Here is a 12,571-nt window from a genome sequence, read left to right as displayed (position 1 = left end):
GTTGCGAATGGGTCGCAAGCCCCAAGGGTAGCGTTGGCCTGGCGGCCTGGGGCACACTGGAAGCATCCGAAGGTCCCAGCAAAGTATGAGGCGACTGCTAACAGAACAACTTGTTTATTCTAGCATCGCAAAGAGCGGGCGGTCAGGTCGACCGAAGTAGAGAGACGGGAGAGCACGTTACTCAACAGAACAAATCGGAGCCTCTCTCCTGGCGTCCGGGGGCAGCTGCTCTTATACTCTTGGCGTAGCGGGCAAGAAGGAAGGTCACGAGATGACACCACGTGACAGCGAGGCACGGACGGACTGAAAGACATGTAGAGACAAGGAGGTGACGCATCAGCCGGGCCGGCGCCGTTCAGACCTCCTCGCTTCACACTGGGGGAGTTCCTCTCCCCAGCTGCCGCGCTTTGACAAGCGTGGGCACACACACACACACGCACACACGAAGACACGTGGCACTGAAACATGCCGGGACGCGCTCGACGGGGATGCGTCGCGGCCGCTCCGAACGGGCCAAAATGTCCGCCGCTTGGAACGAAGCCCCGGCGTCCGTTGAATCCGCGCCGGCTACAGCGCGCGTCATAGGCGAAACGTAACAACCCCACGACGGTGGGCGCAGTTTCCGGCGCACGTGCTGTTTGTCTTTCTATGTTCCTAACCCTTATCATTCAGAACTACATTGACCTCTCTCCCTTTATATACGCCCTCTCTCTCTCTCTCTGTATCTTGAATTACAAATTGTCGCACCGAATACAAATCAAATATATGAAATATTTTTTGTATGGTAGCCGAAATTTTGAATATGCGAATTTTTGCTCACGCCTCATTTTATATACTCTCGTTTTTCTTGGCAATAAAGGACAGAAATGCTTCCATAGTGAACAGTGTGGCAAGAGCATAGTTTCAAGCCTTAAGTGTAGTAGAGCACACATTGTTGTATATCCTGAGCATATGACAATGGCCAATCTGAATAGGAGGATGCGTCAGGACGATGACGACGGCGTAACAGAAAGACGTTCACGGAAAATGCAGCCTCGAGGAGTGGATGGAAAGGATTTTAACTAGACATTGTCAAATTTCCTACACTATGCACGTGGGATGAAAGAGATCAGGACATCAGAGCAACCACGCTCACTGGACATGCCAGAGTGTGTATACCTCCCGAGAACTCAAGTCTGTCACCTTCAGGCTCAATAAAAGAAGCTCTCGCATCCTTGTCTGATGTGCTCTGAGGTCTGACTCACAAGACATTTGCACCAGTAAAGAGCGGTCTGTGCAGTTTGCATAAGGAACACCGAAGAGTATGGTGTTCATTGTAAAAGAAAGAAAAGTGGTAGAGGAGAATATAGATAATCTCTTCACGTCCGTGCAAGCAGAGTTCTTGAACGTAAAGAGCGCACAAAACTTTAAGAATCAGTAGAACAAAGAAACATCGAGCAACGGTAAGCTGTTTCATATAGGGCGTTTCACATGGTTGCGTTAAATAAGAGACTAATCTGTTCTATTGATGCAGGGCTCTAGGGTCAATGAAAGCGCCTTTAAAAAATCAGAGAAGGTTATTAATACGGATCCACAATATTTCACTTTATGGACCCCTTTTTCCCGGTGCAAGTTAACTGCCTGCGTGCTTCATGCAGTATTTCCGCACTAAAGCATTTATCGCTATGAACGCACTGTAGTCAATATGGTTGTTTGAGGAATTAATGTTCCACAACGCTTGTAATTCTGCAGTGCATATAGCGTATGTTCAAGGGTAAAACTGATTACCAGCGTGATTATATTGGATAAATTATCGAGTTTCACATCCAAAAGCTCCACATAAAGCGATGGGGTGTACTGCACCGCATTTCATTGCAATTCCGGAGGAAACACAGAAAGATAAAACGCAGTTGTCAGGAAAAAGCGCCATTTTACAACATTGCGATGACAATTGCTTTTCACTTTTGTAACGGTGCCTACTGCAATTACAGTTGCGGAAACTAGTCGTTCATTGAACGCCAGGATCACTGCACAACGGAGGCGACGCTGACATTACAATTGTAATACACTTGTTTGGTTAATATCGAGTTAGGAAAAATGTATAGCTTGCCCGTTATGCCGATGTCGCGAGTACCCGTGGTCATGTGTCAATGAAGGCAACGAAGTCCAATAGGACTACAGTCGTGGCAAATGCTGGACGGATAGAATCAACTGCATATTAACGTATACTGAAGGCTGAATTATTTCAGGCTGGGACCATTCAGCCACATACTAAGTGATCTTTCGTTGCAAAATTGCATGTGATGTAGACATCCATAGTGCCGTGTAACTATGCCGCCCCTTGAGTTCACAATCTCGTTCACTCAAAACATGGTCTTCCGCAGGAGACTCGCCACATCACACAATGCTTCTACTCTGCTTTACAAATATTTTTCAGAAAATGTCATAACACTTGTCGAAATACAAAAAGTTAATTTTTAGTATCTACGGAGGAAGCGCAATAATCCTTTATTCAAACACACGTATACGGTGAACAGCTACTGCAAAGTTTTATGTCAATAATCTGCTTACACCAAAGAGCAAACATATTTCTTTTAGAAAGCCTATGGGGCTAGAATAAATTTTCTGTTGTGAAAGTAATGAACACTGGGCTGTCTGATTATGTTTAATGTAAGCCATTTATTTGCCCAAAATAGTCAATAATTGTTTTCCAAGGGATATGACAATACAACGAATTTCTAAAATTAAATAATAAGCGCATTACGCTGAGCAATAATGCGATGGTCAGAAGCACAATGTGAATGCTAAGCTTCTCACTGTAATATTACGGAGACTGTGGCATATGTATTCGGGTCAGTGCTAGAAAACGATGTTCAGGTGGCTTGACGTCTTTTCTCTCATTTGAGGAAGAGGACAGCCTTCGTTCTGAGCGGGTTTTACCTAAGAACGTTGTGCCTTTTAACAAACACAAACATTATAAACTCTTGTCTTTCATTCAGCTGGGAAGACGTATGACGTCATGTCCGAATTAAGTTCTAATCACTAATTAGAGATGTTTTAGAGTGTGCTTCTGTAGTGTGCTCGCCTCATCACAAAAGTATATTACTAAATCAGTATACATTCAGAAAAATGCTGTTAGATTTACCTATGGCCGTTACGACCGTATGTTTTCACCGTCATCCCACGCACATGCTTTATCACTGGACCCATTGTCGTTTTGTCGCACGTGTGTCCGCCTAATCCTGCTGCACAAAATCGTACACCCATCGACTGACGCTGGAGCGCCTATCTCACTAATAACACTTACTGCGCAAGTAACCCGACGTACTCCCCCATTAAACATATATCCATTCGTTCCAATAATAGACTTTTTAAAGTTTTCTCTTTTCCACATTGTTGAATTATAAACAACTTAGATGGTTCTCTGCGTTCATGTCCTTATAACGTACTTAAAATGTCCTTAAAATGTCCATAGAACATACTCCGGATTACGCAATAAAAATATTCTATATTTAAACATCTCCTGGACGTCCGAATTAGCCATTTTGACATGCATAGGAAGTTTCTACGAACGCGAATTCGCGTGCATGGGACGATCCCATGGACATTTAAGAATGATCCACAGGCTTCTTAGATCCTAGTTTCGTTCTTAAGTCCTAGTTTCGTTCGAATGTCCCGTTCCGGATCTGTTCTGGACATCTGCCATCTCAGCAAGGGGACGCTACAGCTTCTGCGACACCTGCAGAGGCCAACTATGCACCGTCACCATATCCTCATTCATATATCCAAAACTGAATTTATTAGGCACGGGTCACCCTTGGCGCCAGGCAATTCAGAAGTAAGAATAAGTGAGTAGAAAACAGGAAAGATACAAAGTGAGAGAAAAAGAGAAAGATTGAAAGTGAGGACAGGAAAACACACCTGCCGATTTCCCCCAGTTGGGTCAGCCTGAAGGTGTCTATGTGAAGCACAGGCGAAACAGTTGCGTTGCCTCCGCCGGGGTCCTTAAACGTCCGAAGACCCGGCATCAGCTGAACTCTCAGGATCCCCCCGTGCTCAGAGGGCTAAGCCACGCGTGGCAACACGCAGGAGGGTCCAACCTTCATGTGCTAGGGTCCATGGTATCGCAACACACCAAACGTATGCGGGCTTTTTGATGTAGATGACTTTGTGCTTGTCTGTCATTCATGTAGTACCTGATTCCGCAACACTTGATGAATGATACGTCAAAGCATTGAATGGCCACCTTAAACATTCCCTAGAGATATTGGAAATCATGTCTTGGCTTGAAGTCAGGGCGATTGCTGGAAGGTATGAAAAATATAGAAAAAAATAACGACTCATCGGTGAAGTGAAGCTTCATAATCTTGGCATCATTATTCGTGTCATTTGAAGTTAGATGTACCTGAAATAGCTGTCGTGCTGTGAACATTGTATTGTCGGAAGAACGTCGGGGAAGGTCGGGGTCCTTTTACAAGGAAAGCGCTGTTTAAAAATGACTTGTTTTTGGCGTTATGAGGTGGCTCAACAACCTTAGAATTTAGGATCTAACAGCTTTAGGATCCGCGGCTTTGCTGGAGAGACGGGTTACACATCGTCGTTCTTTTGTATGCTCGGGAGAATCACTCGTGCAGTTCGCGTCTCGGAAATATCGGAGCTAAGTCATCATCTCGATCGTCAGGCGCGTTCTGGCTCGTCTCGCAGACAGATATCAGCGCACGTCATACGTAGGCCGCATATTCGAAGCACAGTAACAACTGTCTGTTATGATGTACCACTGCTCAAAGTGAAGCTCTCAAACCGCACTGTCTTCAGTGAGTGGTTGTCGGTCCTGTGCGAATTTCTCTCCCATTGTCGTCGTCTTTGTAGGTCGGCAGGCCACTTAAACAGAGCACATTTTACGGCATTTTCCTACCCGTGCATATTCCATCATGCACACTGGCTTTAGGCAGCAGTTCAGACACTGCTTAGCGCTCATGGATGCGTTAAATGTTGCAAGACCTCGCAAATACACGCTTTCGCCGGCCACTACGTGCGCGCTCCAAATGGAGACACTCTCGGCAGCTTCATTAGTGAGTGACGACAGCGGCGCCACTGCGATCGCCTGTCGGCGCGACACGCGGGACTTCTACTGCCCCTTCTAGTAAACTGTACCCTCGGTGTCCTCGTCCCAAGTGCCCAAGCAGAGCGAAGTGTGAAAGAGCGAACAGGGAGCACAGCTAAAGGACAGCGATGACTAAAAAAGTGCGAGGAGAAAAGTGGACGAGGAGAGTGTAGCAGAACCATAGTGCGGAAAGCGGAGGAGAACGGTGCAGCAGCACTATGATGCAAAAGCAGAGGAGGAGGGCATGGCGAAATCGTGAGAAGAAAAAGGTAGTGCCGCTCAAGACGCACTTTGCAGCGACGATGACCACGAGATGGAGCCAGAGTAGCGCGCGTCGTCTGTTCACAAATTGCATACCATATTTGGAAACAAAGCGCTGCATGAGCGGAGGTCTGTCTGAGGCGGCTGCTGTAAGTCGCGCCCAAGCGTCACCTACGCGGTGCCTCCGATCTCCCGATTAGCGAGGCAGTCGCGCCGCACTTGGCTCCGTGTGCAACTTGCAGCACGAGAGAGAACGTCCACGGCAGCCAACATATCGCGAAATGAGAACACGTACAGAGCTGCGCTCAAGTTTCGCATTAGGGAGTATCGTAATATTCGGTGAGGTTTTCTTTTTGTTGCAGGAACCAACCGTCAAAACCAGCTGACGTAGAGGCACTGAAGTGGCATTTCTATTATTCGCATTGCTCTCAGGTTGTGGACCTGTTATTTCATTTGTTTCTAGGGATATTTCAGTTGTTGCTAATGTTTAAGTCACTTGCTATTTTCTTATGTAACTTCTCCTACATTGGACCGACTCCGGACCTGCAGTATCTTGAAATAGATAAGAAACAATGCGATACAAAAACTTGAAAGGTAACAGGTGATCTCTATTTTCGAAAGCTTTCCTTTAAAAATGAAAGGAGACAAAGAAAGAAAAGCATTCACAGAATTAGGACCGCAGATGAAACTTCACGCAAATTAATAAATATATGCAGGATAATATTTGACAATGAGCACTAGCACTCTTGTTTAACAACTGCAACATGAATCTGAACGAAGGAGTCACTTTCTAAAGTTATCAAGCGCTATGGTATATATGCCATGTCTCAAATGCTAGTTCAAATGGAAGACATCTATTGAAACAAAACAGTAAACGCAGCCCCCGATATGAAGTAAATTCAAGATATATGGCCTCAAGTGCCAGACTCGTCATCATAATTGAAACTTGGAATAGACACCGAGTGAGCTAATAGAAAACCACCGATGTACTCTTTCCTACTTTATTACTTTTCAATGCTTAAGCATTCTAAGGATGCTAGCCAAATCTGTGCGTTACGCGAAAAGTGTAATGCCTTATATCTCCACGAAAATGCGCTATTTGCCAATACATTTCTTAGCATTAATAGTGTAAATGTAGTTTATTGGCAGTATCGAAAACGATGAGGCACAAACGAAACCGAAAGACAATTGGTTTGGTGAGAGCGAATACACATATGATGAGATTTATGCGTGTTTATAGGAATACGTAGCGCTCCATGGAAAACGCATAGGGAAGCCCATAGTAGAGGCGGGCCAACTGCAATTTTGGGTTCGGCCAACTTTAAATTTGGGGTTGGGCCATCTTGACATTTGGGTATGGGCTAACATGATATTTAGAGGTGGCCCAACTGAAATTTTTGGGTGGGCCAACTTGAATTTTGATGGTGGGTCAATTTGAAGTTCTTCGGTGGCCCAACTCAAATGGGGTGGCAACATGTATTTTAGGAATTCAAAAGAAACTTAGGGTTGGGACATGAAATTTAGAGGTGGTGATGAAATTTGGAGGCGGGCCAACGGAACTTTGAGAGTGTGCTAAATCAAAGTTTGAACATGAGCCAATTTGAATTTTGAACTTGAAATTTGTCGGTGGCCGAACTGAAATGGGGGGACCAACTTTTAATTTAGTGGGCGAAGTGAAATTTAGGGATGGCAGAACTTGAAATTTGGGCATGTTAACTGAAAATTCGGTCTGGGCAACCCTGAAACATAGGGGAGGAACAGCCTGATATTTGGGTGTCTGCCAACTCAAATTGAGAAATGGGCCGACTTAACATTTGGCCATGGGCTAACTTAAAATTGGAAGTGGACTAACATGTTATTTGGGAGTGGGCAAACCTAAATTAGAGGTTAGGTCCACTTGATATTTGGGAATGGGTCAACTCAACTTAGGGGTGTGCTTATGCACACAACTCAGTGGAGTTTCTTGATAATTTTTCTATCTGCACTACGGAACAAAACCACTGACCTACTCCAGTACCTTATTAGGTATTAGGATATTTTTTATTCTGTAAGTGCTTTGAGGCATTCATGAAATTTTCATCAATGGATGCTAGGTACTGTACGCATAATTGTCGTGGGGTTTGACTACTGTGGCCAGTGGTATCGCAAGTTGTTTCATGTATTCGATATAAGCGCCATATCTACGCATGGCGGTGACATCATTCTGGGGCGTACAAAGGAAAAAAAGGTGCGTGACTGGAGTTAGTGTCATGATGCAATGAATGAATGTAAGATGTTAATCCTCTCACCTAAAAACTACTGCTACAGTAGATGTGCTAATAACGCACAGCAACGAGAGCCAGAAGATTTTCCCTCCAAACAACACTGTTTGCATTGCACTCAAACAAGCAGACCAAACAAACGCGTCGCTCTTGCACTCGCCTGATTTTCACGTCAGATTCCACGCCCCTGGCTAGATTTCCGCTGTCTCTGTAAACGTCAGAACATCATCTCTCATCTTTATTACAAGTTCCACGTGACTACCATACGTAATTTACAAGCCAAGCCATGAACTTCGTAGCTTTTTAGACAAATAGCAACAAAGTGAAGCCTTCGTCAGTGATTCGGGTAAATATATTGCAAGTACTCTTAGATAGGAAAAGTCACTTGGTCCCTGTAAGGAAGGTGCCTGCGTTACCTGAAGAAAATTTGCTGCAGCGCAAGTCTGCTGAGGGCCAACCCTATTGTACAAGTGTCGCAGCAAGGGTTTTTATTCGGAACTCTTAAAAGCAGTTTTTGCTTCAGCTCGTATGTCTTTCCAGAGGTCCATGAAAGAAGACTTCTTTTCTGCCTCAAGAATCCGCTTCTCCATTCGCCGCAGGAGTTGAGGTGTAAAGTACTCCTTCCAACCTCCTACCTTGGCCTTTCTCACTAACGCGTATCTATTCTCGTCTCCTTCGTACCCTTCCTTGCAGGTAGCCTTTGTTTGCTTGATCACCTCGTCCCAGTGAGGGTTCGGGCTGCCATTGAGATTAACCACCACCACACTTCGCATGTAATCTGGCTGTGACCTCTGCAGGAGTTCTTGAAGCATCCTTTCGTCATTTGCGAAAGCACGGCCATACTCCTCTCCCAAAAAATACGCCAGCCTCAACACCACATCTCGTGTGTTCTTCTTCAACTCTTCATAGGTTACGAAGAACACATTCGGGTGCTCCTTGAGAGCGTAACCCGACGCTACGTGTTTGAAGTAGTCCCCGTAACCAAAGTTGCCATTCAGGAAGCTGTCAACGAATTCTTCGAACGTGCCATCCTGAAAATCAAAAACACTCAAGTTGCTCGCCATGTGGTAGAACGAAACGCAGACATCCCATGGATTACGGGCGATGTACATGTACTTTCCCTCTTTTGTCACTGCGATCTCGTCCAAGGCCAGATGTGTAGAAAATGTTCTCAGGGGCAGAGACGACTTCCAGTCCTTGATGTCCATGTACTCCAGGAAGCGCCACTCTTTACTAAACTCGTCATGTGTGGTTATTGGTTGTCCTTTCCTCAGGATGAGCTGTGTGATGTACATCAACCAGTGCGTCCCACTCTTCGGAAAAGTAGATTGCACAACGTCTCCTTTCTTCGCTCTGAATTTAAGATTTTCTCTTAATCTTTCTGCATTTATGTTGATGCATCTAGGCACTCCGTCTATTATTTGGTGGGCCGGTTGTCGGTGGTCCATTGCCTTAAGGAGTTCCTGAAAGCAATAAAATTACTCTGTGATTAGAAATGTGTTTTTGGTGGCTGTTGTTTTTACTTTCGCGTCTTTTGTTTCAATCTGTTCATTCTTTACGACTGAACCAAGTACGAAGTTTTCAGCTGTATCCTCATATTTTCCTACAATGGGCTGTTTGCGACAAGCTAATATTCTTTCGAGCTCAGTGGATTACATTGTCTTGCGTTGATAAGACAAGCTGATAGGTGTCCTATACCTGGTTCGGACAAAAACAAAATAGTAATAGTTGGTAGAAACGCTGTAATACCAGTTACCTGTTCTCTTGCAGCGCTAGCAGGATTGATCTCTCACAATGCCTGTGTCGGAAATCGTGGTGCATACCTTCTAGTATATTTTAGAATACAGCATCTGATTCGAAAACTTGCAGTTTCGCCTGAAAGGCGAATCATTCATAGCTATAGAAAAGTATTAGTCAACTACCCGAAGTAAGTTTAGTAGGTTCATCGGTTATATAAAATGCAGTAAATTTCTTTTCTCATAAAGTAACAAGCATGTTTCATGCACGCACAGGCAAACCTCAACAGATCCAACTTCCTGTAACAGCGTTGACGTGATCAGCGAGGCAGTGGAAGCGAATACCCTGCGCTGGCTCTCGCTTCAACCCATCCATAAAATTTTAGATTACGCGATCACCTGCACCAAGCGCGCGGGAAGACAGCGCATATGAAGACATCGTTCATAATGGCTAGGCGAAGCTTTGCGCAAGCCGCCATTTACCTAAAATATAGGCTACACGGGCCCCGTATACGCCCACTCGCGCCATGCATAACCGCGGTTCCGCTAGCTGAACATCTTATCGCTTTTTGATTTTATGCGGAACATCACAGCGACGTTGACGCGCCGGTTGCGACGAGGGCGAAAATTTGTTTCGCACGTTCCTGTTTTCCATCGCAAAAGAAATAGAAAAATGACTCGCAAGACACAGCCTTTGATGTTACGGTAGCTTTCGCAACTCGTTTACGCTAAGAAAATCCTTCATTCAATATAGATAATGGTTACTCTGACATGGTATTCGAACCAGCGATAGACAGAAGTCGCTGGCTGTCCACAACTTCCTAATTGGGAGCGAATGACAATGTTGCATCTTACCAGTTCGGGCGTTCCTGTTTAGTAAGTGTAAAATGCTAAAAAAGGCACCCCCTTGTTCACCAGAAAGCGGTATACATTCCTGCCTGCAATGGTCAACAGCTGGCTACTTCTATCGCACAGAAGCTCGCCAATGCTGGTTTTCATTTCTTCTACTCTCTTCATCACAACACCTATTGTGATGACTGTACTGTTAAAAGGTCTAAAAAGAGGAGCTGCGGTGCCCGTTCTCGTTTTGTGGTGCCTATGCAACGAAATTGGAAGAAAAGAAAGCGGCAGTGGTATGTGCCTTCGGTCCCACCATTCTCCCCATGCGCAATTAAGCCTGAGCATCTCCGACACGCAGATCCTACGCGTAGCTGATTGCCGCATCACCTTTGAGAATTGAGTGGCGAAGCTAAATTGAGCAGCGATCGAATGACCCGAAGCGGTAGCTTTACGACCAAATACAAAAGAAACCATTTGCGGCCATGGCTTTCAGGCTAACTTCTTCGTTGGTGCTCGCTCACCCGCTGGTGACTGAGCGAGCTCGCCTTCGCTCAATTTGCGCCCCTTTCGCTCATCTGCCAGCTTCCGGGAATCCGTGGTTGCGAGCGAGTGCATGATGGTGTATGACGCTGCATTTACGCTCAAAATTAGTGCATACGACATGGAACCCAGCAAGTAAGCAGCCGGTCGTAACTTCGGCGTCCACGACATGTGCGTACGTCGGCAACTTATGCAGAAAGGGGAGTTCGCCGCAACAAGCAAATCGAAAAAGTGTTCCACGGAAAGAAGCCCAAGTTCCCACATCTCGGAGACGGAAAAGTTGCACCAAAAGGCAAGGAAGTTGTGGGAACACGAATGAAAATTTTTACATGCGCTAACAAGAACATCATTTTCGTTCCTGGGCAGTTGGCATTAGCGCAATCGAGAAGCTTCCCAATGACCTCCATCCACTGGCGGACAACTGCGTGGCTATTGTGAATATAGTGGAGATCACGGTGACCAACACATGTCGTTAGAACCTGCGATGCTGTGCACAAAAGATAACTTTGCCTCAGAAGTCAAGAAACAGTGACAATAAGAAAAGCCGTCACGAAGAAAACAACCTTATAGCCAACTTGCGTAATGCAGATTCGTTGCAGGCAGGTACCACCTATCCGCCGTAAGAGAACGCTACAAAACAGCACGGAAGTGAGTTGCGAACTCACGCGTACTGCTTCGGTTGCATATTTCTGTATATTTTATGATTACTTCTCTATTATTCTTTATGCTATATCGGTAAGGCAACATCTATTTACTAAAATTGCAGGCTCCCGACGTAATCTCCGGCGTTTGTAGATTGGTGTTTGCCTTCCTAGTCAGTGAGTCCTAATAGTATAAAATAGGTTCCATTACGAGAATCCTGTATCTGTATCCTGTATAGTGCAAAACAGCGCCACCAATGTAACCTATTCAAACAAACGCTGCAGATGGCAGGTCCACCCGTTACTGCACAGGCCAACAATAGCTTCAGAAAAATAGAAAGACATCCGTATATTTAAATATATTATGGATGATATAACACTCAGAACACGCTGCTACCTTAATGCGATAACAGAACGAATATTAGGATGGTAGTTATTCAGAAAAAATACAGTTACTGCTCACCTTTTTTTTTCTTCGTAAGCAGGAATTTTCAAAGTGAATGTCCGCCCGGTTCTTCGGCTGCGAAGCGCTCGAAACTTCTAGGAACAGGACGGAATGGGGCCTTCTCTTCGATATTTCAAGCAAACGTCGTCATCTCTCTGTGAAGGATGGCCTAGCTTCAGATACTTCAGTTTCAGGATATGAGTCATGTGAGTGTCCTGTCAGCGGCTGATCAGCAGCTTTATAGCGGGTGGCTGCTTAGCTCATGACGTCTATCCTCCAAGCGCCAAAGTCACGAGCAATATGATTATCACTGTGTCAGGCGTTCAGAGTGTGCTCTTGTGGGCGATAGTGTGAGAGGCTCTTTTGTTCCGGTTCGTTGTCTTAACTTGCCTCGCGATTACTTGCCTGATAAGGTGCACAAACACGCTCGTGTACGTAGTGCATAATAAATAAAGCCGATGCAGTGATATGCGTAGGACTCATACACTTTGCCCGCAGGCAGCTCACACAGCGGGCGCCATCATCGTTGATGTTGTGACCTGGAAACATCCTTAATAAATTCGTGAAAAGCCTTGTCAGAAGGTGGCAGGCCCTCACTAAGCTCCAACAAAGGAAACAAACGTTTTGGTGCACAATAAGCGTAGAATACGATATTATAGTACAGAAGATCGCACCAAGGACGGCATTCCAAGCAGCGTGATATTTCCAACTCATGAAGCAGGTTACGCAGAACAGATTCAATAGTCTCGTGACTGACATCTAAC

The 12,571-nt window shown here is 45.2% G+C and overlaps 1 protein-coding gene across 1 annotated transcript; it reads right to left on the bottom strand.

The window, feature by feature from the left end:
* Positions 1-7,939: 7,939 nt before the first annotated feature.
* On the bottom strand, positions 7,940-12,088 carry LOC135903200 (sulfotransferase 1B1-like). The gene is made up of 2 exons (XM_065433605.1): positions 11,826-12,088; positions 7,940-9,068 (listed from the first exon to the last, which is right to left on the bottom strand). Exon 2 carries the CDS (start codon positions 9,051-9,053, stop codon positions 8,094-8,096), a length of 960 nt encoding a protein of 319 aa, XP_065289677.1. The 5' UTR covers positions 9,054-9,068; positions 11,826-12,088; the 3' UTR covers positions 7,940-8,093.
* Positions 12,089-12,571: the final 483 nt, after the last annotated feature.

Source organism: Dermacentor albipictus, chromosome 2 (genome assembly GCF_038994185.2).
Source record: "Dermacentor albipictus isolate Rhodes 1998 colony chromosome 2, USDA_Dalb.pri_finalv2, whole genome shotgun sequence".
NCBI classification, from domain to species: Eukaryota; Metazoa; Arthropoda; class Arachnida; order Ixodida; family Ixodidae; genus Dermacentor; species Dermacentor albipictus.
This window is presented reverse-complemented; position numbering and strand designations above follow the sequence as displayed.

What these genes read in the sequence shown, in the direction of transcription:
- LOC135903200 (XM_065433605.1), bottom strand. Translation starts at nt 9,053, where the DNA reads ATGGACCACCGACAACCGGCCCACCAAATAATAGACGGAGTGCCTAGA.